This window comes from Stegostoma tigrinum, chromosome 12 (assembly GCF_030684315.1).
Source record: "Stegostoma tigrinum isolate sSteTig4 chromosome 12, sSteTig4.hap1, whole genome shotgun sequence".
NCBI classification, from domain to species: Eukaryota; Metazoa; Chordata; class Chondrichthyes; order Orectolobiformes; family Stegostomatidae; genus Stegostoma; species Stegostoma tigrinum.
In genome coordinates this window covers 56,515,814-56,542,368 of record NC_081365.1, presented here as the reverse complement: position 1 = coordinate 56,542,368, position 26,555 = coordinate 56,515,814, and the positions used below count along the sequence as shown (strand labels likewise).

General features: G+C 39.6%; 1 protein-coding gene across 3 annotated transcripts in view; it reads right to left on the bottom strand.

Annotated features, from left to right (window-relative positions):
• Positions 1-2,007: 2,007 nt before the first annotated feature.
• LOC125456894 (kinesin-related protein 4-like) overlaps positions 2,008-26,555 on the bottom strand; it is a 52,224-nt gene continuing 27,676 nt past the window's right edge. For all 3 annotated transcript variants that reach the window (XM_048540408.1, XM_048540409.1, XM_048540411.2), the window contains 6 exons: positions 23,735-23,855; positions 20,750-20,838; positions 19,961-20,095; positions 14,899-15,064; positions 9,302-9,535; positions 2,008-6,683 (listed from right to left, as the gene is read on the bottom strand). In XM_048540408.1, the coding sequence (XP_048396365.1) occupies positions 6,626-6,683; positions 9,302-9,535; positions 14,899-15,064; positions 19,961-20,095; positions 20,750-20,838; positions 23,735-23,855 (803 nt within the window). In that variant the 3' untranslated portion in view covers positions 2,008-6,625. The remainder of the gene's footprint in view (positions 6,684-9,301; positions 9,536-14,898; positions 15,065-19,960; positions 20,096-20,749; positions 20,839-23,734; positions 23,856-26,555) is intronic.

Below are 26,555 nucleotides of genomic sequence, written 5' to 3'. Positions count from 1 at the left end.
TTCATGCATTTATCATGGATATTGGTGGATAGTCCATCATTAGAAATAGAGTTGGAGAAGTTAAGTGAGGAACCAGATTTAGGAACTGGTGTCTTTTAAATATTCCATTGATGTGGCACATGATTTGTATTGTTTCAAGAAGAGGAATTGGGTGGCCTTCCTTTTAGATATACTTCGCAGTATCAATTCTCAATTGCTATTTGAGGAAATCACTTAGTATTTGGGAGAAAATGCACATTCAGTACAAACCGTAGCCAAGTTCCTGATCCTTGCTTAGCATGTTTTCATCTTTGTGATCACTGTCTACACCAGGGTTAGAAAATGAATCTTTTGCATTACCAAAAACATAATCTCACTGAACTGGCTTCTTTTCCAAATTTTGCTCAGAATGACATCTACACTAGATGGCACTGTTGAATTCTCCTAAACCTATGGAGTAAATTTTATATAGCCTTATGAATATAAGTCAATAACATAAGTGCTAATCTATTCCCAAGAACCTCGTTCTGCCTTGATTCCATTTAAATGATTTACAACCCATATTATATCTGTCAATATTCCTTTCTTTGCTTGCTTTGCCACAGACCATTTTAAAAATAAACTGGTGACGAACATGTGTGAAATGGTGTTTACGTTAAATTTATATTGCACTGAATGAAATTTGTTGCATTTTGTCAGAGTTTGAGTTTAAATTCTACGTAGTGGCATGCATGAATTCAAATGTTGGTGCCTATCAGTCTATTTCAACCAATTCTGTTGCACTTGTGCTCTTCAATCATTTCATTCAATTATAGCCAAGCATTTTATAAAATCACAGAATGAGTGCAGCACTGATGGAGGTCATCCTGTCTGTTTCGGTTCTTCATGAAAGCAGATCAGCTCATCCCATTTCACCTTTCCCTTGTAGTACTGGGGAATTTTTCCTCTTCATATGATCTTCCAGTTCCTTTATGAAGGCCCTGATTTTCTTGAGAGAATTTTTTTTAATTTGCTAAGAATGACCTCTTGAAATAGAGCCAAGTTTATTGCCAGAGATTTTTAAAATCAGTATTTTGAATTCTTTAATATTTTCCAGTTGTACTTTGAAGGAAATAACAGAAGAACTACACTGAACTGTGTTCCTAATTCACTCAGACACTATAGGATGACTCCTCCCTCACAATCTAAAATGTGTAAAATATCAAGCAGAGGACCTGAAGAGGACAGCTGAGAGAGGGGGAGGAGAGATCTGCTCTGGTGCCAACAGGGATCGGAAGAGGAAAATCCTGGGCAGGTGGTGAAGAGACACCAGTGTGTCTCTTCCTGAACTTAAACAACATTTTCCATTATTGTTACTCTAGTTACGAACAGAGGGTCTTCTGTTATAAGAGTAGTGAAAAGTTAAGTTGCCTCAGTGGAATTTGATTGAGTAATTCAGGTGATTATTTGTTAATATAGAACTTTACCATTGGAAATCTGTTCAAAGCTAGGCAATTTTTGGTTTCTTTTCTTCATGAATGGGTATGTATCTTCAGTTACTGAGTGTAAGTTATAAAATTATGGCCTCCCTTAAGTCTGGTTTCATGCCTCTGTGCTCATGCTGAGGATCTGTATTCTCAGAAAGACAATGTTGGAAGTAAGGCCACAATATTCTCGCTCCAGTTCTCAGGGTTTTTGCTCTGGCTGCTGACAGTACTGAGCCACTGTTACTATTACTATTCCTGCTTCAATTTGAACAGTTTGGGTCTCATTAAGGAGTTAGTGATGCCCACTGAGGGGAAATCACCCTGGACTACACTAAGAATAAAAGAAACAGCATTGTAATTACTTTTTAGAAGAAAAATCATTGAGCTGATCTTCTTTAAATTCTTCCTGGACTTAATTGCTACTCCCAATTTGTCATTCCTTGACCCCTTTACCCATCCTGGAAAAAAAAGTAACGTGAAGCAAGTGAATAGAGTATCCATTTATTGTAATGTGTACCTTTACAAAAAAAAACATTGAAAAGCTTTGTCAAATACCATGGCACCAAAATTAGTCATAAATAAGAAGAAATAAAAGTAAAACTTCATCACAGTTCAATTAACAGCTCCTGGGTTTGGGGTACGCTGGTAAACCGGACCAAAACCACAATGCAGTGCCAGGCCAAGACGGCCCTGCCATGGTGAGATGAGACCTCCCCTCCAGGTCTGGACGTCTACACTGGGCTGCTGCAAGGCCTGGAAGCTGCCTTCAAAGAAAGGACAAGATCTTCATGCTAAGTTGAGACCTCCTCACAGGGGCTAGCCCTCCACACCACACCAAGACTGCTCCTCCTGGAGAAGACCACCACACTCGGAGATTGTCACAATGGAACCTGCCTCACTAGGCCTATACCGCCATTCTGGGCTGCCGGAAGTCATTTCGTCGCTAGGCCCAGGCCAAGAGAAGACACCTTCCGTCCAAGTATTTAAAAGAAGGTAAGGTACCATAATAAATGGGGACATTTAAAACATAAAAGCATAGAAAGAACAATAAAATGTAAATGGGATGGAGTAGACTCCAGGGCTGAGGAGCTTGCATGTTGTGCTGCTATTCCGCTACCACCTTGGAGTTGACACCTGGCTATTTCTTATGAAATGAAACTGTTCTCAACAGTAGAAATACCAACAACATTACTGAAGCACTATTTCTGCAAAGTTGTTGCCCTTATGAAGCAATGATGAATTCTGTGGTTTTGGTATGAACAGTCCACCAGTATCTCAACCAAATCACTGCAGCCTACTTTAAGTACTGGCATGTGAGAAGTGTAGGAAAACTAGTTGATATTCTGCCCTGATGGAACTGAGCTGATTAGAGGAGTAATGAGGGCATTTTTCCCCCACTGATCTGACGGATGAGATGTTAAAATTGCCCATGAGACTATCGCCTGATGTGATGCACTCTGTGCAATTTTATCCTGCTGTTTAAAGTAGGCAGGAAAACCTTCAAAGGATGTCATTAAGCTACCTTAATCAGAAACCTGCAATTGTAAAACCAATCAAGTGGGAAGGACCATCCAAGCCGAGGAGTCGAAAGAAAGATAAATGGTTTCACTTTTTCTTCGATTTTCCTCTTGGACCAGGTGGATGAGGAATTCTGTGATTGTCAGGCTGTCCTGAACTTTGTCTGGCGAATTTATCCATACACCTGTAAGCATTCCTTGGCTCTGTGGCAGTGACCTCCTGATGTCTGACAGTTCACAGATTTCAGTGGGAAAATTTGACGGAGCTGATGCAGATAAGACCCAGGAGTTGAGATTTCTCAAGCCCGATTGTGTCAAGATCTGCACTAGTTTCCACCCACTATACTGATGCCCCAAGTCAAAAGTGGGGTTAATGTTCTTACTGGCAGATAAGATATCGAATAGGTCTTGAATGCGACTTGCGGTTTAAAAAAAACTCATCGACAAATCAGTATTCAACGCACTTCCGTTATTGACTTAGTAAAAACACTTTAAGTCATAATTAACCAATAACAGTTCATTTACTAACAGTTCAGATATTACATTCATTTTAACAAATTGAATTTGACAACATTAAACAAATGACAACTAACAAACAGAGCATCGTATTTACATATAGAAAAGTCACGCAAAACAAAATATTTGCCAGAAAGTGCCAAAATGATTTCAATGATAATGTATTAGAGAAATAACTTATTTATGGTTAATCTGAACAAATCCCACCCTAGTGTATAGATCATACCAGGAATGATTTCATGTCCACACATATTCTCCGTTTCAATATGTAGGGTCACAATCAAAAGTATCATTTCATTCCTAGTGCAAAGTTTAAATGACACAACCACACCAGGGAATGTGCTGAATATCTTTTTCCTTTGTAATGTAGTCTATGGTCACAGATCTTTACAATGGTGAAAAACTGAAAGGCAGGAGAATTGAGATGCTAAGACAACAAAGTGGTACCAAAGATGTCCTGTCAATGAAAATCCTGAAATCACATTGACATGATTTATATATAAAAAGGAAAATATGCCCTTGTTGTCACAAGCCCGGTTTAGTCAGTAGTTTTCTGTCTGCAATAGTTGGTTTTCAGTGATGCCTGATTGATTCTCTGAGATTCTGCTCAGAAAAATAATTTATAATTTATTACCTGGAAACTTTAAGGTCAGTATATAATGACACAAGTTTCTATAATTCTGAATAACTTAACATGAATATCACATGGTATTTCAGAAAAAAAAATCACTATCTGCATAAGGAAGGAGAATTGAAACTTACGCTGCAGTTTGCTGGTAACATTTGATTTAGCAGGTAACATAAAATGCACAGTTGCAATTAGGTATCTGACAGAATTATCATCAGCATAATCATTAAATATTCATGAATATCTTGTATTTTTGCCTTTGAAAACACAGGAAATTACAAACTTTCCTCAGTGTTCAGTCATTGTGATGTACATACAGGTATAGAGAACTGTAGATTCTTAAAGTCTACTTAATAGTAGGAGGTGAAACTATAGATACGACTTGATGTGCAAATGCAGAGTGTGGCACATAATGGTTGAATATTGTTGGAGCCATAAGCAACTTAGCTCTGAATTGCTTGTGAGTACGCTGTAAGTTCAGAAACAGAGGAGAATATGTGTCCCTGCAGGTTGCAGGATACAAGGGAAATTGCCTTGGAAAATCCAATGCACCCACCCTTTTACTGTGGATATCAGACAAGGCGGATAAAGAAAAGCTTACAATTTCAAACAAAAGATGGATCGTGCGCTCAATTGCTCTTTAAAATAAAACTCGAGGTAAAATGGGGAAAAAAAGGTGTTGGGGTTAAAGTGCAAATCAGAAGGGTGAACAGTTTTCAGCCTTGAAGGGAGATTGGGTGAAGAATGCCAATTTGAAAGGGGCAGGGTTGAGGGGAGGGAGCTGAATGTTGAGTTCTAACTTGAATTAATTTAGAGGATGTTACAATGGGATTTTTTTTTGGATAACACTTTGATTGACAGGAATGTTGGAGTTTGGACTGTAACATTAAATTTAGGGGAATTCAAAGAAGCGATGTGATGTATGCCTTAGCCTGCCTGACACTAAATCTGTGTGTTTTATTTTTTAAAAGATCAAAGGAAGGCTCAGACTATTTTATTATGGGGATACACAAGGAATTTACATTTGGAAACAATGACTGCTATTTCTAAGCCCAAAATTCCTAGTTTCCCAAAAGTCAGTAAGATGCTATCAAAATGAACTTGTGGATAGTTGTGCGAACATAGCCCTGTGTTTCTAAGGTGAAAGGCCAGTGTGATCAAAGATAGCAGATTAGCTTTGTATACAAGTAGAAATACTAATGTGTTTCCCTTTGCAATGGAGAAAAGGATTGAGGAAGCCATTGAAAGATCATAGTTGTATGCTTTCCGATAAACTCAGAAATATCACACACTAGGAGAGTTGCGATTGTGGGGTTGCAATCAGCTGAGAAGGGTGAAACAAAAAAAAAGATAAAATCTGTACCTTAAGCAGAGAAAATACCGACCCTATTGTTCACCATGTGGGCTGAAAGTGGGAGCTCAAGTTCAGTTCAAAGACTGAGTTTGTGAGGAATTTAAACAAGGTTAGAGGATACATCTGATTGAAATTAAATGGAGAACCCATAGTAAAATTCACATTATGAAAAGTACCATTAGGAAAAGAAAAGGAATAAATCCCTTTGGAACAGTACTCATTTTGGATTGATTGAATGAGGATTGGATGCTCATTTAACAGACTGTGATGTAACAAATTTAAGTTTTCAGTTTGTCATTAAATGTAGAAACTAATCTGTTTTATTTGGTAATTTAAAATATCAGGTACCGATGAAAACAAAGTGGTGCTTAATGGTAATAGTGCTAAAATATGTCACAGCAAAATGTTATAAGGTGAATTCTTCATGTGTGTCACTCTTTCAGCTAATAATTGAAATTTCAAATTTCACTTTGAAAATTTTCAGTCATTATGGAGATTGCAACAAAAGGAAGAATAATGGTAGGTGTCAAGAATATCTCTGAAAATGAATGGGCAATTGACTAATGCATGTTGTTTAACTTGAACCAATAAACATAAGTTTGCATATATTCAACATTTTCCAAGGGCTTTTGCTTCTGGATCTGCTTAGATTGCATTGCCAACTCTCGCAACCATTGGTTTTCATGGACCTCATGGTTTTTCTTGTCTGATGTCAATAAGAACTTTGAAAATGACTGCAGCTTGATTTACAAAACCCCTGTGGAACTGCATATCTTTACACATGATAGACATTGCAACTGGGCTTACTCTTGAGTTGTTCGCTTTTTGCCCTCGTGTTAGCTTTTTCGCTACATTGCTAGTTTGGCATATTCGAAATTATACATCAAACAATTCAATGGCTAATTTTAATCAAGTCTAATTCTTTCACAAATGGTTTTAACTCAATCACTGGTATTCTTGAAAATCAAATCTTTAATTAGCCATTAAGTTTCACTGAGTCCAGTTTCGCCTCTTCTAAAAACAAGATAAAATGAGGCGCATGACGTCACTTCATTCTGAGAAGAGGATGCTGCTTGTTTGAGATGGAAGGAATTTTAAGTCTGGTGGAAAGCGGGTGGCTTTTTTTCTATTTCACATCAGAAGTAACTTGCCTTCCTTTCTATTTCTACTCCCACGCCATAATAACTTTATTGAAGTTTACAAAGACACCTTTGTTCAATTTACTGTGAAGAAAGCAGAAAATGACAGTTAAACAGCTGTAGTGAACTTGCTATATGGTTTATATTTTGTTGGGAGTGTTGATTACTGTCAAAGGTGCGAGTAAGATTTTCACCTATACATCAATGCATACATTAGAATGTCTGAACCTCGTTTCTCACTGTCTCTACAGCAACTATTATGTTTTTACATATTAAGCTGGACCACTAACATCAGCGAAATCGTACATGCTCCATCAAAGATCTTGAATCAAGACATGCAAGCATCTGTTTCAGTCAAGGTTATATTTATGCTTCATATCTCTTCTACTAATCTTTTCTGTCTGAGATAATAGCAGAGAACGTATCTTGTACTTGGAAATGTAACTTAAGCAATGAGAAACCCAGTTCAAAACATTGCTGTAATAGCATTCTACCCACTATCAATCTGTCTACACTGTAGAGATGTTGGATAGAGATCAGCAAAAGATTTTTTTTGTTGTCCAAGCTCTGGTCATGTTCTGCCTCCGGTATCTTAAAACTAACATCTTGCAAGCTACTGCATTGCCACAGGGTTTGCCAAGCAAGACAAACTTTTGGAAAAGCTGGTTCACCTTTCAGCCTTATTATAGTTAGCACTCATCACTGACAATCTGTTCTCTGTAGAACGTGTGATATTTAATGAGACATGGTTCCCATTCTATGTGATTATACCAGTTCTGTTCCACAGGATTATCTAATAACTCCAAGTTGCTCTTGTGACCAGTATCAGTTCCTCAATGCTTGATATTAAAAGACGCAGATGATGTATTAGTTTCATTGTACTTATCAAAACTACAGTGCAATCTGTAATATACGACATTCCAAAACTATGTAAGACCTGTTACGTTGTACTAAAATACTTACAAAAATTGCTCAACATCAAAGAACTTTAAAACTGATGTATCAAGCCAAATGAAATGAACTGGATATTTCATCAGGTTTACTCAAATAGATGGCTCTTATTCATATGAATATGTCCTTGTGCTGTATGTGCAACTTGGATTATACAGCAAACTTCTAAGATTAGTCTGCATTACCCTTGGAACCTATTTAGTTTATCATCATCACAATTTTTACATTTAACTTTTTTTTAGGAAGCTGTTTTTAATTTAGGGTGGAAGGAAGGAGTCATATTACCTCCTCTAACATCTGCCTGACAGAAGCCTGAGTAACGTGGCAGTTTAAGATTCAAGAGAGGCCTATGTTAACTTTGCTAGGATGAAATGGGAAAGGATCGCACACTCGGACACAATGTTTCAGAGTCCCTACAGTGGTTAGACAGTTATTCTCCAAACTCTAAGGAAGATGAAATGTTGACAATGCCAAATTGGAAATTGTTATACTTTGAACTGTCCATTTATTTTGAAAAGAAAGAGTTGTTGTTGATATGAAGAATAGCTCATTTGAATTTCTACTTGAATACACAGCCCATGTGATTCATGTTGTCAATGAAATGTGTTTTTAGAGGATAAGGGTGCAGACGAAGCTATTGTCACTGAATATTGAGACAGAAGTCAGTCTTTCAGAAATCCAGGAGTGGGAGAGCAATTTAGAAGTTAGCAGTTGCTGTAGCTCACTCTGCAGGAATGTAGATTGGAACTTGTGCTCAGATTAAAAAGATCAAATTCAAGAAGAGTTAAAAACAAGGTTGGAATGTTCACCCAACTTGTGCAACAGGGAGAAATGCCGGAAAAAAACCTTCATCATTAAAGTCAGTTCTGAGTTTACATATTATCAAGTTGAAAAAAGAAAATAATTGTTGTAAATCCTCAGGAGATAAGAATCACTTTGCACTGATTCTGGGAGAATTGCATGTCCTTGTAAATTGCAGTGTAATATCTCATCATGATTTTTTTCCAATTTTGTTAATAGTAAATGGGGAAATTCTGTTCATATAGCTTAAAGTGTAAGCTGTCTCCAAAAATACTATCCAGTCAATATTGCTTTTAAAATTTGTTACATCAGAAGTCTTAAACTGCAAAATCCTGCCCTTCATTCACTTATTAATTTCAAGTTTGAATTTCTTTTAAAACTAATCAGTCTCTATGGGAATCATCCTGATCACTTTTATTTTTTTCATCAGTCATATCTGTGATTGAGTTACTTATGCAAGAATTTGAGATATCATATTTCACATCAGTTGGAGTAACTGTTCTTCCTCGTGGATGTAGTCTACAAGATTTTAATGAAGATCACTTTGGGGTTATCGTGGTTAACTGTTCAGATTGAATTCTATATTTCAGTATTAGAATAGACACTCTGAATTCTTTTTGAGATTACTGATATTATCTATGACTCAGAAATATCATAAGAGTGGCCCATGCAAATATGCAAAACTAAATTAAATATGCATCCCTGAGAGCTAATAGACATTATGAATTTGTTGTTGGTACTGTTACTATGTATTCAATAAACTTTGTTTCATAATCAGTAATGTGGCCAAGCTAAATATTCAGAAATACTTACTTCACAGAAGTTCACCACAAATATGATGCATGTTTAGTGTTAACTCCACTATATGAGAAAAGTAAACACTCCAGTGAAATATGCAGCCTTTGAATGTATTTTGCTTCAAATCAAAAAGTTGGAATGTTTAAACGTACCAAACAAAATAACAAACTCCTTCAAATGTTCCATTATGCCGCCCTACTTCATCACCTTCCAGTTCTACACCCAGGTATGCTTCCTGTCGACCTGGTAAGTGACCCAAGTATTTAACCAATCCTTTGCTGATTTTCCCTGCAGGGCGGGAGAATTTAACAAGATGCCCAATTTTCAGATCTGCAATGCTCCTGGGAGCGAATGGACGTCGGGGCAGCACTCCCTTGTCAATAGACCTGTTTAAAAGAAAGATAATCTTTTAATTCTGCTTGGAACTGAAAACCATTCCAAGGATGTTTCAACTACTTCAAACTTATTCACATTTCCAAAATAAGATTTCAAGTTTCCCTAATAGCTTTTGAGAAGAAGGTGGTGAGTTGCCTTCTTGAGCCACTGCAGGGTGTATGGAGAAACATAATGCTCTTGAAGGGGTGGTATTCATGGAATTTACCTAGCAACAGTACAAGAATGATAATATATTTCTACATCAGGATGGTGAGGAGCTTAGAGAAGAAATGCAGGTGATGGTGTTCCAATGTCTCTGCTGCCTTTGTCCTTCTAGATGGTAAAAACTTGCAAAATAATTATGCATTAAAATATCTCCTGTTAAGGTGGAATACAACGTTCTGTAAAAGAGGGTGCTCAGAGATGTGTGTTGTGGTTGCTGTAGGAGAGAAACTTAAATCAAAACTTTTTGAGGGTTAGGAGTAGTCAACTTCTCTATACCGTATCTTGAAGAAAAATTGAAAGCTGTTTCTTGAGATGTGAAGGCAAAGGAGATACTGCCATGGGGAAGTAGGTGGACTAGTTTTGTTAACAACCACACGGGAAGCTCAGAGATAATGGGAACTGCAGATGCTGGAGAATCTGAGATAACAAGGTGTGGAGCTGGATGAACACAGCCAGGCCTAGCCGCATCTAAGGAGCACAAAAGCTGATGTTTTGGGCCAAGACCCTTCATCAGAAAAGGGAGATGAGGAGACGGTACTGAAATAAACAGGGAGAAAGGGGGAGGTGGACCGAAAATGGATAGAGGAGAAGATAGGTGGAGAGGAGCATATAGGTGGGGACGTAGGGAGGGGCTAGGTCAGTCCAGGGAGGATGGACAGGTCAAGGAGGCGGGAGGAGGTTAGTAGGTAGGAAATAGAGGTGTGGCTTGAGGTGGGAGGAGGGGATAGGTGAGAGGAAGAACAGGTTAGGGAGGCGGGGATGAGCTGGGCTGGTTTTGGGATGCAGTGGGGGCAGGGGAGATTTTGAAGTTGGTGAAATCCACATTGATACCATTGGGCTGCAGGGTTTCCAAGTGCAATATGAGTTGCTGTTCCTGCAATCTACGGGTGGCATCATTATGGCACTGCAGGAGGCCCAGGATGGACGTGTCGTCTAAGGAATGGGAGGGGGAGTTGAAATGGTTTGCGACTGGGAGGTGCAGTTGTTTATTGCGAACCGAGCGTAGGTGTTCTGCAAAGTGGTTCCCAAGCCTCCGCTTGGTTTCCCCAATGTAGAGGGAGCCACAACAGGTACAGTGGATGCAGTATACCACATTGGCAGATGTGCAGGTGAACATCTGCTTGATGTGGAAAGTCATCTTGGGGCCTGGGATGGGGGTGAGGGAGGATGTGTGGGAGCAAGTGTAGCACTTCCTGTAGTTGCAGGGCAAAGTGCCAGGTGTGGTGGGTTTGGAGGGGAGTGTGGAGTGGACAAGGGAGTCATGGAGAGAGTGGTCTCTCTGGAAGGCAGACAAGGGTCGGGGTGGAGAAATGTCTTTAGTGGTGGGGTCGGATTGTTGATGGCGGAAATGTTGGAGGATGATGCATTGTATCCGGAGGTTGGTGGGGTGTATATGATGACTAGGGGGATTCTATTTTGGCAGTTATTGCGGGGGCGGGGTGTGAGGGATGTGTTGCGGGAAATGCGGGAGACACGGTCGAGGGCATTCTCGACCACCGCGGGGTGGGTAGTTGTGGTCCTTGAAGAACTTGGACATCTGGGATGTACGGTAGTGGAATGCCTCATCCTGGGAGCAGATGTGGCAGAGGCAAAGGAATTGGGAATAGTGGATGGAATTTTTGCAGGAAGGTGGGTGGGAGGAGGTGTATTCCAGGTAGCTGTGGGAGTTGGTGGGCTTGAAACGGACATCGGTTTCTAGGTGGTTGCCTGAGATGGAGACAGAGAGGTCCAGGAGGGTGAGGAATGTGTTGGAGATGGTCCAGGTGAACTTAAGGTTGGGGTGGAAGGTGTTGGTGAAGTGGATGAACTGTTTGAGCTCCTCTGGGGAGCACGAGGCAGCGTTGATACAGTCATCAATGTAACGGAGGAAGAGGTGGGGTTTAGGGCCAGTGTAGGTGCGGAAGAGGGACTGTTCCACGTAACCTACAAAGAGGCAGGCAAAGCTTGGGCCCATGCACGTGCCCATGGCCATGCCCTTTGTCTGTAGGAAGTGAGAGGAATCGAAAGAGAAGTTGTTGAGGGTGAGGACAAGTTTGACTAGGCAGATGAGGGTGTCGGTGGAGGGGGACTGGTTGGATCTGTGGGACAGGAAGAAGCGGAGGGCCTTTAGGCCATCTGCATAGGGAATGCAGGTGTACAGGGACTGGATGTCCATGGTGAAAATGAGGTGTTAGGGAATGGAAATTGTAAGTTCTGGAGTTGGTGGAGGGCATGGGTGGTGTGGCAGATGTAGGTAGGGAGTTTCTGGACCAAGGGGGAGAAAATGGAGTCCAGGTAGGTGGAGATGAGTTTGGTGGGGCAGGAGCAGGCGGAGACAATGAGTCGACCAGGGCAAGCGAGTTTGTGGATTTTGGGAAGGAGTTAGAAGCCGGTGGTGTGGGGTTGGGAAACAATGAGGTTGGAGGCAGTGGGCGGGAGGTCACCTGAGGTGATGAGGTTGTGAATGGTGTGGGAGATGATGGTTTGGTGCTCGGGGGTGGGGTCATGATCCAGTGGGCAGTAGGAGGAGGTGTCGGAGAGTTAGCGTCTGGCCTCAGCAATGTAAAGGTCATTGCGCCATACTACAACTGCGCCTCCCTTGTCTGCGGGTTTGGTGATGAAGTTGGGATTGGAGCGAAGGGCTGTCCGTTCTGCGGGGGAGAGGTTGGAGTGGGTGAGATTTATTTCAGAATCCTCTCCCCATCCCCCTTTCCTGATGAAGGGTGCTCCTAAGATGTGACACGGGAAGCTCAGGAGGGTTTAGTTCCTGTTAAAAGGAGAAGGAACTCTTGACGATGTATAGAATGGAAAGTTTCTGTGGTATTCCATAGTGTAACGGCTGTCCAAGAACACTGAAGGTTTTAATCTAACGGGATGGAGAAAAGTGAACAACTTCTGGAAAGCTGGATGTGCCTCTGGGATTATGTTTGTCATGCAACATACCAACTGCAAGTGTGGTGTTGAACAAAAGTGTTTCCTAAGATATATTTCAGTTGTGTTTGTCAGCGCAAAACTGATAATTCTCCTCAGTTTGACCTGTTCAGTGATGTTTGATCTGCTTTGATATTTAGTTTGTTTGTTATTGCAAAGGCTTTGAAATGTAAAGTTTTGCCCTTTGGTTACTTTGGTTGGTCGTTGGGGAATTTCTCCTTAAAAGCTCTTGGTCTCAGTGGAGATATTAACAGTTACTCACCTTCAAGCTTAAAATCAGGTGTACACAGATTGCTAATAGAAGCTCTAACAGTATTACCAGTGATTGTCTATGCTTTTAGTGTGCAAGGGACTTTTGAACCATAAACTGGAAAGTGAAAGTTGGGCACTGGTACATGGCGAAATGTTCTGGGAGAGTTCTTTTGCAACTTGAAGGTCAAGTGAAATTGTGCATTTTACCCTCTAGCTACACAAGATTATGCTATTTTTTTTGAAGCAGTGAGGCAATACTTTATGAGACAAAGTGGCACCAGACGTCTTTTGAAATGAGGAAAGGGCCACCTGAAAACAACCTAAGGATTGGTTCAGCTGCTGTTTGTCGTAGAACCGTGATTGTCTAGAGACTCTGAAAAGAAGGAATTCTGATACGATAAAGGAACTCGGTCCACCTGATGAGCTATTGAATTAAAGACCAACCAATACCAAGATATCATCATTGCTCAAAATCAAAAGATCTGGGAGGGGAATATAAAACTCTTCCCATACCTGTGTTCCAGACTTTGATTTATAGAATTAACTTACGCTATCTATGTTTTAACATCAATAATATTTATGTCACACTATCTGTTTTTGTCTGTCTTATTCTTGAATGACTGTGTGCATGCTTGAGTTTTAAAAGGGGTATAGCTTAAGATTCATAATTAAGAATTCATTTTTACAATTTTAAAAGAATAAGTCTGTATATGATAAATCATTATTTTCCTCTTAATGATGAAACTTGACGTGAATTATTTTTGATAACATGGTGGAGGGATGGATGAACACAGCAGGCCAAGCAGCATCAGAGGATCAGGAAAGCTGACGTTTTGGGCTGAGACCCTCCATCAGAAATTTCCGAAGAAGGGTCTAGGCCCAAAACGTCAGCTTTCCTGCTCCTCCGATGCTGCTTGGCCTGCTGTATTCATCCAGATCTGCATCTTGTTATCTCAGATTTTCCAGCATCTGCAGTTCTTACTATATTTGTGAATTATTTTTATCCTTATTAACAGTCAGTCAGGAAAATTAATCACTTTAGTAATTGTGACTGCTTGTGGAACAGTAAGTGAGTGGAATAGTGATTATTCCAATCGTGTTGTGATGTTTGCACACTGTTAATCCATTGCCTGACACCCGACAGTGAAGATTGTGTTTTGATGTTGCATTTTTCTTTGTATGAAGGTTAAACTTAGGTTCAGTTGAATGTTAAGTAATAGCATGTCAGTTTATATCTGCATAGATTTTAATCATAAATGATTTTGTTTCATAGTTTGGCTCCATGTATATGGTTATGTATAGGTTAGGTAATAAATATTAATCAATATTTCTAATTCTGTTCCTGCAATCCCACCTGATTGCCCACGGATAAGGAGAGTAGACGTTGCTGATATTTTAAACCACGTGGAGACCCTATTTTACTAATAATACTATTTAAGCGAGGGATTAGTAATGTTTTAATGCACGAATTACATTGCTAAAAGGCATATTCTCCGAAGCACAACAGTTGGATAAAGCATTAAAATTTAGGTTTAAAAATTTAGCCTGGCCGCCCACATTAAAAGGGAAAGTAACTGGAAAAAAATTGTGTTTGTGTACATTGCCACAAAGATATTTCAACTGATAACTAAATTTTGTGTGAACAGCATTGCTTTCTGTACCTGTTCAAAACTGTTGTGAAGTACCACTCATGACTATATTCTGATTTGTATGTTACAACTGTACACAGATCTATTAGTTAGTCAGCTGAGGGTCAGATCTTGTGAGCAGAAACTTTGGGTCATTTTCATCTTCACAGATTGGGCAACAGTGTGTCAGAGCAGAACATCCCAAGATAGACTGCATCTGAGTTTCACTCCTTTCAAATTATGCAAATCAGACAGATTCCATAAAGGGTAGACGATCTGTCACATTAAAACAAAACATGACAAAGGCAATAATTTTGGTGCTCGCTGATCTAAATTGTCAAAGATGATTCCTCACTAACCTCCCTGTGTTTTTTCTGTTGAGGCAGCTGACCCAAATTTCAGGGGATGAAGCTGTGGAGTTACAAGGAATTGAATTGGAACACTGTGGGAACTGATATTGACCATTAATTTGGCTTATTGATGATGTATCATCATCGCTGTCCCCATCCAGATCACACAGGTTACCTAGAGAGAGAGAGAAAATAATCAGTTAGATAAGGCCATAAGACATAGGAGTGGAAGTGAGGCCATTCGGCCCATCAAGTCCACTCCACCATTCAAATCATGGCTGATGGGCATTTCAACACCACTTCCCTGACCTTACCATGCTGTGCCAAAACTGCATCTTGACCAGAAATTAGTCAGTCTAAAGGCTGCGCATGAAATAATGTGACTGTGAGGAAATGCATTTTAAGGTAGCCAATGGTTATGGGCTGGACTGCATTGCGTAAGAGTTTGATGGAGGCAGGATCAATGGAAGCATTCAAAAGGGAATAAGACAGCTAGTCGAACAGCAACAATAGGATCTTTCAGCAACTGGTTTACAAGGATATCCAGATTTCACTGTAACTCCCCCTTTCCTAATTTATCACCATTCAGGTCATGCATCTTCCAATTTTTGCTACCAAAGTGGGTAATCTTACATTTATCCACATAATTCTTCTGCTGTTTAATGCTCTATCCAACTGTTGTGTTCAGAGAATATGCCTTTTAGTAATATAATTGGTGCATTAAATCATTACTATTCCCTTGCTTAAATAGTATTATTGGCAAAATAGGGTCTCCACACGGTTTTGGCCACTCTGTCAGCTTGTCCAAATCACACTGAAGCATCTCTGTATCTCCTCACAGCTCACGCTCCCACAGAGGCATGTAAAGTATGATTTCATCAAAAACTTAAAGGACTCTTCCACCAGAAACTCTAAACTCGATCATTCATTCAAAAATGTCTCAGAGGAAACAATTTATTAGTGGGGAAGCTCAAAAAGTTGGCTCTCCAAATTATGTTTTCAAAATGAATTCACTTGATGACAAAGGGTTTCATGCCAAAGTGATTTTATTATTCAACTATATCTATTACCTGCTTCTAACAGTATAGTGGTGAATGATATCAGACATGTCAATGGACTTTTGCTGGTCATTCTTCCTTTAGGGCTGTTGAGTTCTAGCGGGACTATTAAGTAGGTCCATTACCACTGTGCATTTGGGCAAACTAGTCCAATGGTCTTACAGTGACACGAGTTAGGAGTCATGCTTTACCTCATTTCCAAAATCCAAGCCAGCCTCCAAACACATTTAGCTCTGACCATTTGTCTGGAAAAGCATGACCGGGGTTATACTGTTGGCTTGTGTTTGGGAAAGGAATAAGCTGGGTGCTGAGGTGGAAGCTTCTCATGTTGGGCTCAACAAGAGGGCATTTAATGGTGCCCTTCACAATAATGGCCCTGGTTAGACACTGAAAAGGCTAGCAGAAGTCATTTGCCCATTGCATTAAGTCCTGTTGATATACTGTTTCCCTGTGAGAACTGGCATTAACTGCATTCCCGTTGTGTTACTAAGAACTATCGCTGTGCAAAGCAGACTACTAATGCTCCTTCAAGACACATGGGCCAAAACTGCATACTTTGACTTGGACATGGCTTGCCTTGTCACTTGTTACGCACTGCTCAGGCCATGAAGCCAGTGCCAGGCTACCTCATATGGCACACACACACCAGTCCCTTCCCCTCAATAATGTCACATCCCTTAGGGTTAATGACAACGTAAGCCATGAAAACCATACATCCAGATACGTGTAACTCCTTATCAGAGGATGACCGACTCAATAGAAGGCAGCCATACTGATATTCAGTGAGTATGACCTTAAGTGCCTCCCATCAGAGATGGATAACTGCAAAAGCACATTTTACTCAAGTGCACATTGCCTCCGTCGATAAGACAATTGTTATAATAGTAGCAATGATCTGGGTGGAATTATAGAAATTATTATATGCTCAAAAACCAAAGAAATTCACCTGCACATTCATATGCCAGGTTGTCTAAATGTTGCTATTTGTTGGTCACTGTCTCAAGGAAGAATGAACAAAATGAAAATTTCACTACAGCAAAATGCGCAAAATTAAGGTTCTGGTGCAATAGTAGGAACCCTACCTTGACTAACTTTTTTAGGAACAGGGACACAATTAGGCCAAAATGTTGTGCAGGATAGGTGAATTGGCTGTGGTAAATTGCCCATGGTGTCCAGGGATGTGCAGGCTAAGTGGATTAGCCATGGCAATTACAGTGTTACAGGGATATGGTAGGTGAATGGGTTTGGTTGGAATCATCTTTGGAGGGTCAGTATTTCCCAAAAGGCCAAATGGTCTGCTTCCAGGCTGTAGGTATTCTACAATTCTATAATTCAGCTCCTTGACCCTGTTCCGTCATTCAGTGAGATTGTGGTGGATCTTTGACTTAAATCCATATTCTTGCTTTTGGCCTATGTCCCTTTTCCAACCTAATCTCAAAAAGTTTTGCTATGATCCTTAGCAGTGCCCATATATTACTGTCCAAGGATTTCTTCAAACAGTTTTGCCTCAACAGGTTTGAGAAATATAATGCCTTTTGCCTTCAGGAATAAAAATGGGAGAATTAACATGAGAGTCAAGCTGTATGCAACTTCTCTTGGCCTTCCGAACTTCGTGACCTTATGAAGTTAAGATATAGATTAGTATAACAAAGAGTAACAATTGCTACTCACAACATGCAACTCATTGGAGATACAAGGATATGAGTATATGATCGAGGAGTAGGCCATTCAGCCCCTCTAGCCACTCTTCCACTCAATAAAATCTTGGCTGATATAATTGTGGCCTCAACTCCAAATTCCCACCTACTCCTGATAGCCTTTCATTCCATTGTTAAAAATATTAACCAAGGACCCTGCCTCTACTGCTCTCTGGTAAAAAGTTACTAACATTCATGATCCCGAAAGAAAATAAGTCCCTCCTAAACTGCATTTCCCAGCTCTAACATCTCACAAAAAGGAAACATCCTTTATCATTCACTCTTCTAAGGGTAAGAGAACCTCCCATTCTTCTAAACTCCACTGGAAAGAGGCCCAGTTTGTGCAATCCTTCCTCTTAAGATAATCTTCCCATCCCAGAACTTGATCAAATGATCCTTCTCTGAACTGCCTGTAACACATTTACATCCTTAAGTAAGAAACCAAACTGTACTCCGACTGCAGCCTTACTGATGCGGATGCTCGATGTCCACACTCATACATTCTATTCCCCTTTTCATAAATACCAACATTCCATTTGCCTTCCTAATCACTTGCAGTATCTGCATTTTAACAAAACTTGGGATCACATGGGATAGCCACCCACCTTCCCCCTTCTTTGACAAAAACTGAAATATGGTAGCAACAGATTATTTTGTACAAATTAAAACTACTTGTTTAAATAAAAACTAAAAGAACTGTGGATGCTGTAAATCAGGAACAAAAACAGGGGTTGCTGAAAAAGCTGAGAAAAGTTCTGAGGAAGGGTCACCGGACCTGAAATGTTAACTCTGATTTTTTTTTCACGAATGCTGCCAGACCTGCTGAACTTTTCCAGCAACTTCTGTTTTTGTTCCTACTTGGTTAATTTATTTGAATAGTAAATAAATTTTAGAAGTCATTACCAAATCAATTGCATAGAGATGCTGAACTTGTTCAACATTCTACAACAAAGTCAGAATGAAGTTTTTGTTCTTGTCTGTGTAATTTTAATTAATCAGTTATTAACATGATCTTTTATTTTCTTTTTCTATAAAGTTATGAGAAATTTTGGTGAGGTAAATTGGAAGTGTGCGTGTGTGTCTGCGTGCATATGAGGGCATGTGTGTGTTCCAGAACCTGAGCATTTAAAATAGCTAAGATTTAAGTAACTGGCAAAAGAACCACAGGGAAGATTGGAATAATTTTCTTTGTCATGCATTATGTATTCTGGAATTTGCTGCGTGAAAGGGTAGTTGAAGCAGATCTATTCATAACATTTCAAGAGTAAAATAAATAAATAGTTAAAGAGAAGTTATTTGGAGGGCGATATGGAAACACCTAGGGAGTGGATGATTCCATGAAACAAAAAGTTCAAAAATAAAAAGCTAAAATATAAATGCCTTTTGATGAAAGCATCATTTCAGATGCAGTGCAGATGATGCATGTGTCAGCTCATCTATAGAGCTTGAACGGAACTAAAGACTAGAGGAGAATTTCCTGTTCTAAGGCTTCTGTAGTCAGAGCTGTCGATCATCTATTATTAAAGGTACAGTGCCAGAATTCTAGGAAATACTGTGAGCAAGTAATCATTTTACATGGTTTATGAATGCATGTTAAATATGTTGTTTAATAATTAAAAGTAGATCTGACTTTAACTTTAGCAATTTCAAGTCTGTACAAAATAATAAAAAACAGACATAATCATGTTTTGTTACAGTGAGACTGAATAAGGCAAATTGACCTCTTTTGCTAATGAATCCTTCTCTAAAATGTTTAAGTAGAATTTATGTTCCTATTACAATGTCAGCTGAGAACTGGTGATATTTCAATTCATATCTTTTTCTTTAAAGAAATAGACTACTATCAGGAAGCCATACAGTCGAGCATCTGCCTCTTCTCCTTTTCGATAAGATTTGCTAATTGAAAGGAGTAATATGTAAACTTGGAATGTAAAGCTTGGCCTGGACAGGAATGAAAGGTTAAAAGAGTCATTGGGTTCCGCAGCCTTGAAGTCCAGGAGAAAATGTAGAAAGGGTTCGTTATAGTGAAGCTTGTTTTCAGTAGCACAAAGCAAGGAGAACACATAAGGTAGTGCACTCAGAACCTAGGAGGAACCACAAAGGACATTTCAGAGTAGAGTCGGGAAAGACAAGAAAGTTTGCAAACATTAATTCTGTGAATATATCCTCAGCAAGCTTGAAATGATGTCAAAGGATTATTTAAATCTAATTGATTGTTGGGAGGAAGAAATGTGTAGCCCATCAATGAATCGAGCTTGCAGAATGAGAAAAGAGCCCAGCTGTTTATTTCCTAGTGAAACTCATTCTCGTAATTACCTTTAAGACACTGTTTTTTTGAATTTGAGCCCTGATCAAAGTTCAAATCATTGCAAGATGCAAGTAGAACCTCTGTGTTGTCGCTATCCACTGAAATGGGAGAGTCGTTGCTTGTAGCTCGGCTTTTATCTTCATCTGAGGGCAGAAAACACAATAGTACTGTCAGGATCATACAGGTGGCCTGATCTAACCCTGCCAGTGTGCAGCCATGCTTAATTCAATTTCTCATCAAAAGTATTCATTAAAAGGCTCAAAGGAGTCAATTGCCTACTACTGCTCCCGTTCTTATGTTATGTTCTTTGAATGCTTCCTTTTTTTCATTCATTCATGGATGTTGGCATTGCTGCCTGGCCCAGTATTTATTCCTATCCTATTTGCCCTTGAGAAAGTGGAAGTGAACTGTTTGTTCTGTTCTTCTTAATGCTGCTTTTTTTTTCCCCCTTCCTGTGATCTCCGAAACTCAATTAAAGAAATATCAGTTCTGGAAAACTAATTTCACCCAAATTCACACATCACTATCCAAGCAGATTTGCCCACAAATCACCAAATGCTAGCATTTGTCTTGGAAACAATAAATGTAAATTTTAATAAATATGACGCTAGACTGCAACTCCAACCTAGCTATAATTGGTTAAAATAATACATCTCCTCCTCTCCACTCACGTATTATACTGCACATAAAGAAGGCTTAAATGATGCTAGTTAATTTTCTGTGAACAACTTTACCTGCTGTTTTCTTTACCTGCTCTTCAAAACAGTACTAACTGATGTTAAGCAACATGAATTTACCGTCCCATGTTTGTAGACTTGGATTAAAGGTCACTCGCTCACTCGATTTGTTTGAACTACTCCTCTCTTCAATGTTGAAATATTCAAATCTGTGCAACAGTTTTGAAAACAAATCAAGAAAGTCAGTAAATTAGTCCACAAGTTAAAATAAACAATTGACATCACCGTCATAAGGGAGTTGAGCACTATCCTGTCTGGCCTTGATGTAGCAACAGCATATCTGAAGAGACAGGACACTTAGGCTGATACTGTGTGCAGACTTATCCACTTACTCTCCCACTACTCTCAAGGCACTGCCAAATGAACTCAGTTCTCAGATATGAGCTGACAGGAGCCCAGTTTTTTGCACTCTGTCCAACAAGCGAGAACAACAATCATCCTTTAATCAACATTAAGAGGCACCCAGAGTAGGAGCTGGGGAGAAAACAGGAAAATGGAAGTGATAATTTGAGAACTGTGGGTTACTTTTTAAGTTTCTGACCCACTCTCAGTCAGGGAGCCTGGAAGCCTTTGGAAATCCTAGATGTTTCAGCAGCTTGTTTATCAGTGGTTTTTTTTAATGTAACCACTGCATCTGATTTCTGGGTTTCCTGCCGAATTGAAGGCAAAGTCTATTTCAGCTTAAAAGGAGCCGTCTGGAAGCAGGTTGGCAGTATAACAGATCTCTCCCAATAGAGGAGGCTGCAGAACCAGAGAACAAATTACCAAGGCAAAAGGACGATTCAGCACTTCTGCAGAATGAAAAAAGGAAATCAGCGCCTGAAAAGAGGCATTCACATGCACTTACTCTCCCTTCCCAAGCCCTTATCTGCAGGTTGTTTCTGATACTGATACACCTAGCACCCATCCCTCTGTATTGAGACACCTCCTTGCATCCAACAATGACACACACCTACAACTCATTGCAGGGTTACACCTATCGCCCTCTCGGTGATCTTCCAGATATCTTTCCATGCTCTCAGAAACTTTCTACTTTGAATGTTCTTGCATCTCTTCCTTGTTTTCCTTCTTGCAGGTCAAGAGCACAGAACAAGAGAGGGGCAAAAATCAGAAGCAATGCTCGAGAAATCTCTACTTTGGCACTTATGTGAGTGGTGATGAATACAAGTCAGTTTCAGTATTCTTATGCCTTTGACAATGCAAGGAATGGGTTACTCAGTGATAAAATTCAATGTCATCGAGCCAAGTGACATATAACACTCAAACATGTTGACTGAATGTTAGAAGGTCATATTATCCCAGCAATATGGGATACTGACCCTCAATGTGTCAGTTCTAGAAGCATGAAAAATAGGAGCAGGAGTCAGCCATTTGGCCTTCGAACCTGCTCTGCCCTTTGATATGATTATAGTTGATCATCCAACACAATACCTCATTCCTGTTTTCTCCCACTCCCTTTAGCCCTAAGAACTGTAACTAACTCAAGTAATTCTAATGTGGGTCTATCATCTCTTACAGATCTTTAGAGCTGGTGCCAGGGGAAAATGAAGATTCTTCAGAGGAGGTCGCTCACTCTGATGCAATGCATCATACCACCCTCCAGCAGCTGGGATACCAACATGGAGGGGCACATTGCACAAGCAAAGAGGAGCTAGTGCTGGAGGCAGGTAGACCAGTCGGAAATCTCTGTTGGATAGCGCAGCATCCCCCAAACACTACTTTGCTGAACATCGACACTGTACCCCCACGGCTATCGATACAGCGGACAATTCTGGAACATAGTTTGACTTGTGCAGGATGAAAATCCAATGGCAGCTCCTGGGAAATGTGTACACACCTGCACAATGACCTTTTTGGCTGCAGTTGAGCTGAGCATTGTCAAACACGGTATTGGTCACATACACATGCAAATGAAATGATTCTAGATTTGTTACCAGCAGATTCCTGGACGTGCCAGTCAAAAAAAAATTAAAGGCTTTCATGAGACAGTTATTGAACTTTGCAGTTGACCTCGTCTACTTGGAATGAGGCTGCAAACATCAGAAACCACTGGATGGTAAGCTGTCAGCTTCCAGAGGTACTGGTGCTCCCTTCCATCTAGGCATCTTATCCTCTGCCTTTTCATGTACTTTTTGTTGTAGTACCAACAACCGGCAGCCTGTTGTCATGGTAGTATGCTGCCGTATAAACCACTACCAAGTCTTAACAAGAAGAGGCACTTGTCTGAACGGAAAGATGTAGATCATTGCCTGAAAGCAATGGGTACGAGTTACATTAACTAGGTCAGCGTGATTGACAGGAAGCTGATGACATTGGAACCTTGTGCTCAAATCTTCTTCTCCACGCAAAGACTATGCAATGTCATCAGATTGGTTTAACTTAATGCATCATCACTGTTAATGCCTTTGGAACCATAACCATATGTCACAATATCCTGCACTGACAACCTTCATTCGCTGTGTTCAGTCCTCATCTTCATACGACAATAGCTGAGGGAAAAGCTCCCATTGTACTTCATTAGAGGTCCACAGTGGAGCTTTTTAAGCCCTCCCATGCTGATTTGAAATCCAACCTTTGGGAAATACAGATGCAAGGTAGGAGTAATGACCTCCAAAGTGGGAAAATTACGTTCCTGCAAATCTTGTAAACAAAATGCCTTTCATTTAGAAAAGTATTTAAATTGTAGCTTGCTTGTCATTTGCCACTTCAACTTGAAGTCCCCGGTGATTTTGAGGAAACTTATGCACTCACCCTTAATGTCAGAACCATTATTAAAGAAGTAGGTTGTGAGGAGTCAACGTGTTTCAATAGAAGGTGCTACCCTTTCCATATGGGTTCCCTCTGTGTGCTCAGCTCAAAGGTAGAAGTCAATAGGTTCCTCCTAGCGCCCTAATGCACTGATAATTTCAAACCTTGAATCTGCTGCCTACACACAAACCCATCCAACTTGCCTGGTCAAAATTCTTCCTTTCTCTCTACAAGGCCATAGCATTTTAACAGACTATTGTCCCATAAACAACATTAACAAATATATTCTTTCCTTACTTGAACTGTGAAGACAGAGATGCTTCTTGTGACTGGAATGGAAGAGAAGATGTTTTCTGCTGGGCAGTCTCCTCTTCCTTTTTAGGTAGATCCAACTTCCTCGCAGACATTGTACCCCTACCTGGAAATCGAACCACATGTAAATTACTCGCCAAAAGTTAAGTGGCAATCCAGAAACTGAAAACACTGAAAATGTAATAATACAAATCCAATTCTGTCAAATCACAACCTTTTAATGCCTGGGATGTAAATCTTTAATTTTAGTTTGTAGTTCAAAGCACTAAATAGCCTACAATTAATTGTGAAATTAGTGCGTTGGATACATGTAGTACAAAGTGAAAAACACAGCAAAATAAATCAGAACTTTGAATACAAGACATAACTCGGCTTATACGCTGAAAAATATTTTCTACCATGTATAGCTAACCACATCAAACATGTACCTTGTTAAAAATCTTTCAACAGAATCATCAACTCATTTACATAAAGTACGAAGGTATTTCACACACAACCAGCAAGCAACACAGCATCCTGACTTGGAATCAAATCACCATTCCTTCTCTGTCACTAGCTCAAAATTCTGGAACTGCCTTGCCAATGGCACTGTGGCTGCCCCTACACATCAGAGACTGCTGTTGTTCAAGAAGGCAGCTCATCACCACCTTCACTAGGGCAATTGGAGATGCTCAATAAATGTTAGCCCAGTCAGTGATGCCCATATCCTGTGAATTAATGAAAAAAAAATGCCCATAGGTTTGAATATTTGAAAAGCTAAATCCTGTAGCAAGTTCTCCATCAGCCACATGCCTTAATTGGATATATTTCTTTCTGTGTTAGTGTCCTGGACAGTTGACAATGCATCTAAATTTTGATAGTCTCCTGTTTTTACTAACAGCAGAGAAATTTTTGTCTGGAGCACATTTTTTTTTAAAATAATGTAAAGAAGTTAAATAATACTTGCACTTAATTAAGTTTGAGATGGAAAATTTGCCTACGAACCATGAATTTGCCTATATATTTGCAATGCATTTATTTGTGGTATCCAGTACTCCCCAGCACCAACATCACCATTCTTCAATACACTTAATCTGTTGATTTCACATAAAAATAACAAAGCTAAAATTTGTTAACAGTTAGCTTGCGTCAGCTGATGGAAACTTCCAGACTTTTCTAATGTATCTGGTACTTATTCTGCATTCTGTTTATAAAAATATATTCATATTTTAATACATGTCAATAGTTCAATAATTATAAACTGCTCAATGCCTAAACTGAACATGAGAGATGATATGACCAATTTGATAGCTCGTGGATAAGACAGTGGCCCAGGCCCTTTATACAGTCCTGGTCTGTAGCATGTTAACTGATTTCATTTCAGCCTTGGCGACAGGCAGATTTAAAATTGACCAAGCTTCCTGTTATTGATAATCTAGTGATGTAAACTATACAGTGCATGTGTGGAAGTTGGAGTGAACTCAATCGAGTTTGGCTATGATGTCATTAGTATCTTGGCTCATAAATTATAAGTAATCAACTTGGGTGAGATTCTAAAACTGTATGGAATGTTATAAACAGATCAGAAGTGACGCTTTCAAGAGAGGAGAGAGCTATTAGGGTTAAAAATGAACAATTAAGAGAAGAAAATTAAATTAATGTATTAGATTTCTTAAATAGATTTGCAAATAGTAATCTGTTATTACCATGTTCAACATTTCCCTCGCTCCTGTGATGTTTAAAGGTACAACTGCAAGCTATCATTACCAATTAAATTCCCTTGTCACTTTACAGTAATATGGGCACAAGGGTAAGCATTTTCACTTTTATATATCTTATCACAATATCCTGTCGTCTTGAAGCGCATCAGATTTAATTAATAACTTTACACATCACTTTTATTGCACAAGCAAATGAGGCAACCAGTATGTTCACAGCAAGATTTCATAAACCGCCAGTATGTAAATACGTTTGGTGGTGAAGACTAAAGGAATGATAGCTCAGAAATCAGGATCTCAGATATAGATAATAGTATGGCATCTTATTACAGTGCATCTTTTACAAAGATCTTACAGCGATTATCAGCAACACTCAATCAGTACAGAAATGTCAGGCTAAATTGCCAGTCCAAGTTTGCACTGGTTAGTTAACTCACGGCTGGATTATACTGCAAAGTCATGCCAACGGTGTGGTTTCACTTCCTGCAACAGCTGAGGTTACCATGAAGGACTCTCTTTCACAACCTCTCTTCCCTTGCCTGAAGCATTGCACGTCCCAGGTTAAACCACCACCATCTCTTTCTGATGAGTGACCAGCCCTGTGGGCTGGTAAGACTGTGGCAAATTTATCTTTACTGCTTGAATGTGGAATTTCTAATTCAGGGGAATCAATCTGATATTGTAAAGCCAAGAAGTAATGTTCAAAACTAATATTCCTAATCTACTTTGTACCAAGTAGTTATAAGAAGTCAGCAGTGGGTTGCTGCTAACAAGCTTATTCAGAGTTTCAGTCCAAAATTTGAGTACAGGTTCCAGTTGGATATGGCAATATAGTAATGAGGAAGGGTTGTGTTGTTGAAGCTGCATTTGGAAGCTACATTTCTTTTCTTCAGTGAATGTAAAGGATTGGATTGCATTAATCCAAAGAAGCGCTATGGAGTTTGTACTTTCGACTATCCTGAACAACATTCATTCTTCAACTAACACCATTAGGAAAGAGATGCTCTGCTCATTATTATGTTGCAATTTTTGGGAGCTTGCTGTGCACATGTTGGATGCCATGTTTCCAGTATTAACAACGGTGGTTACAAGTCAAAGACACGTCATTG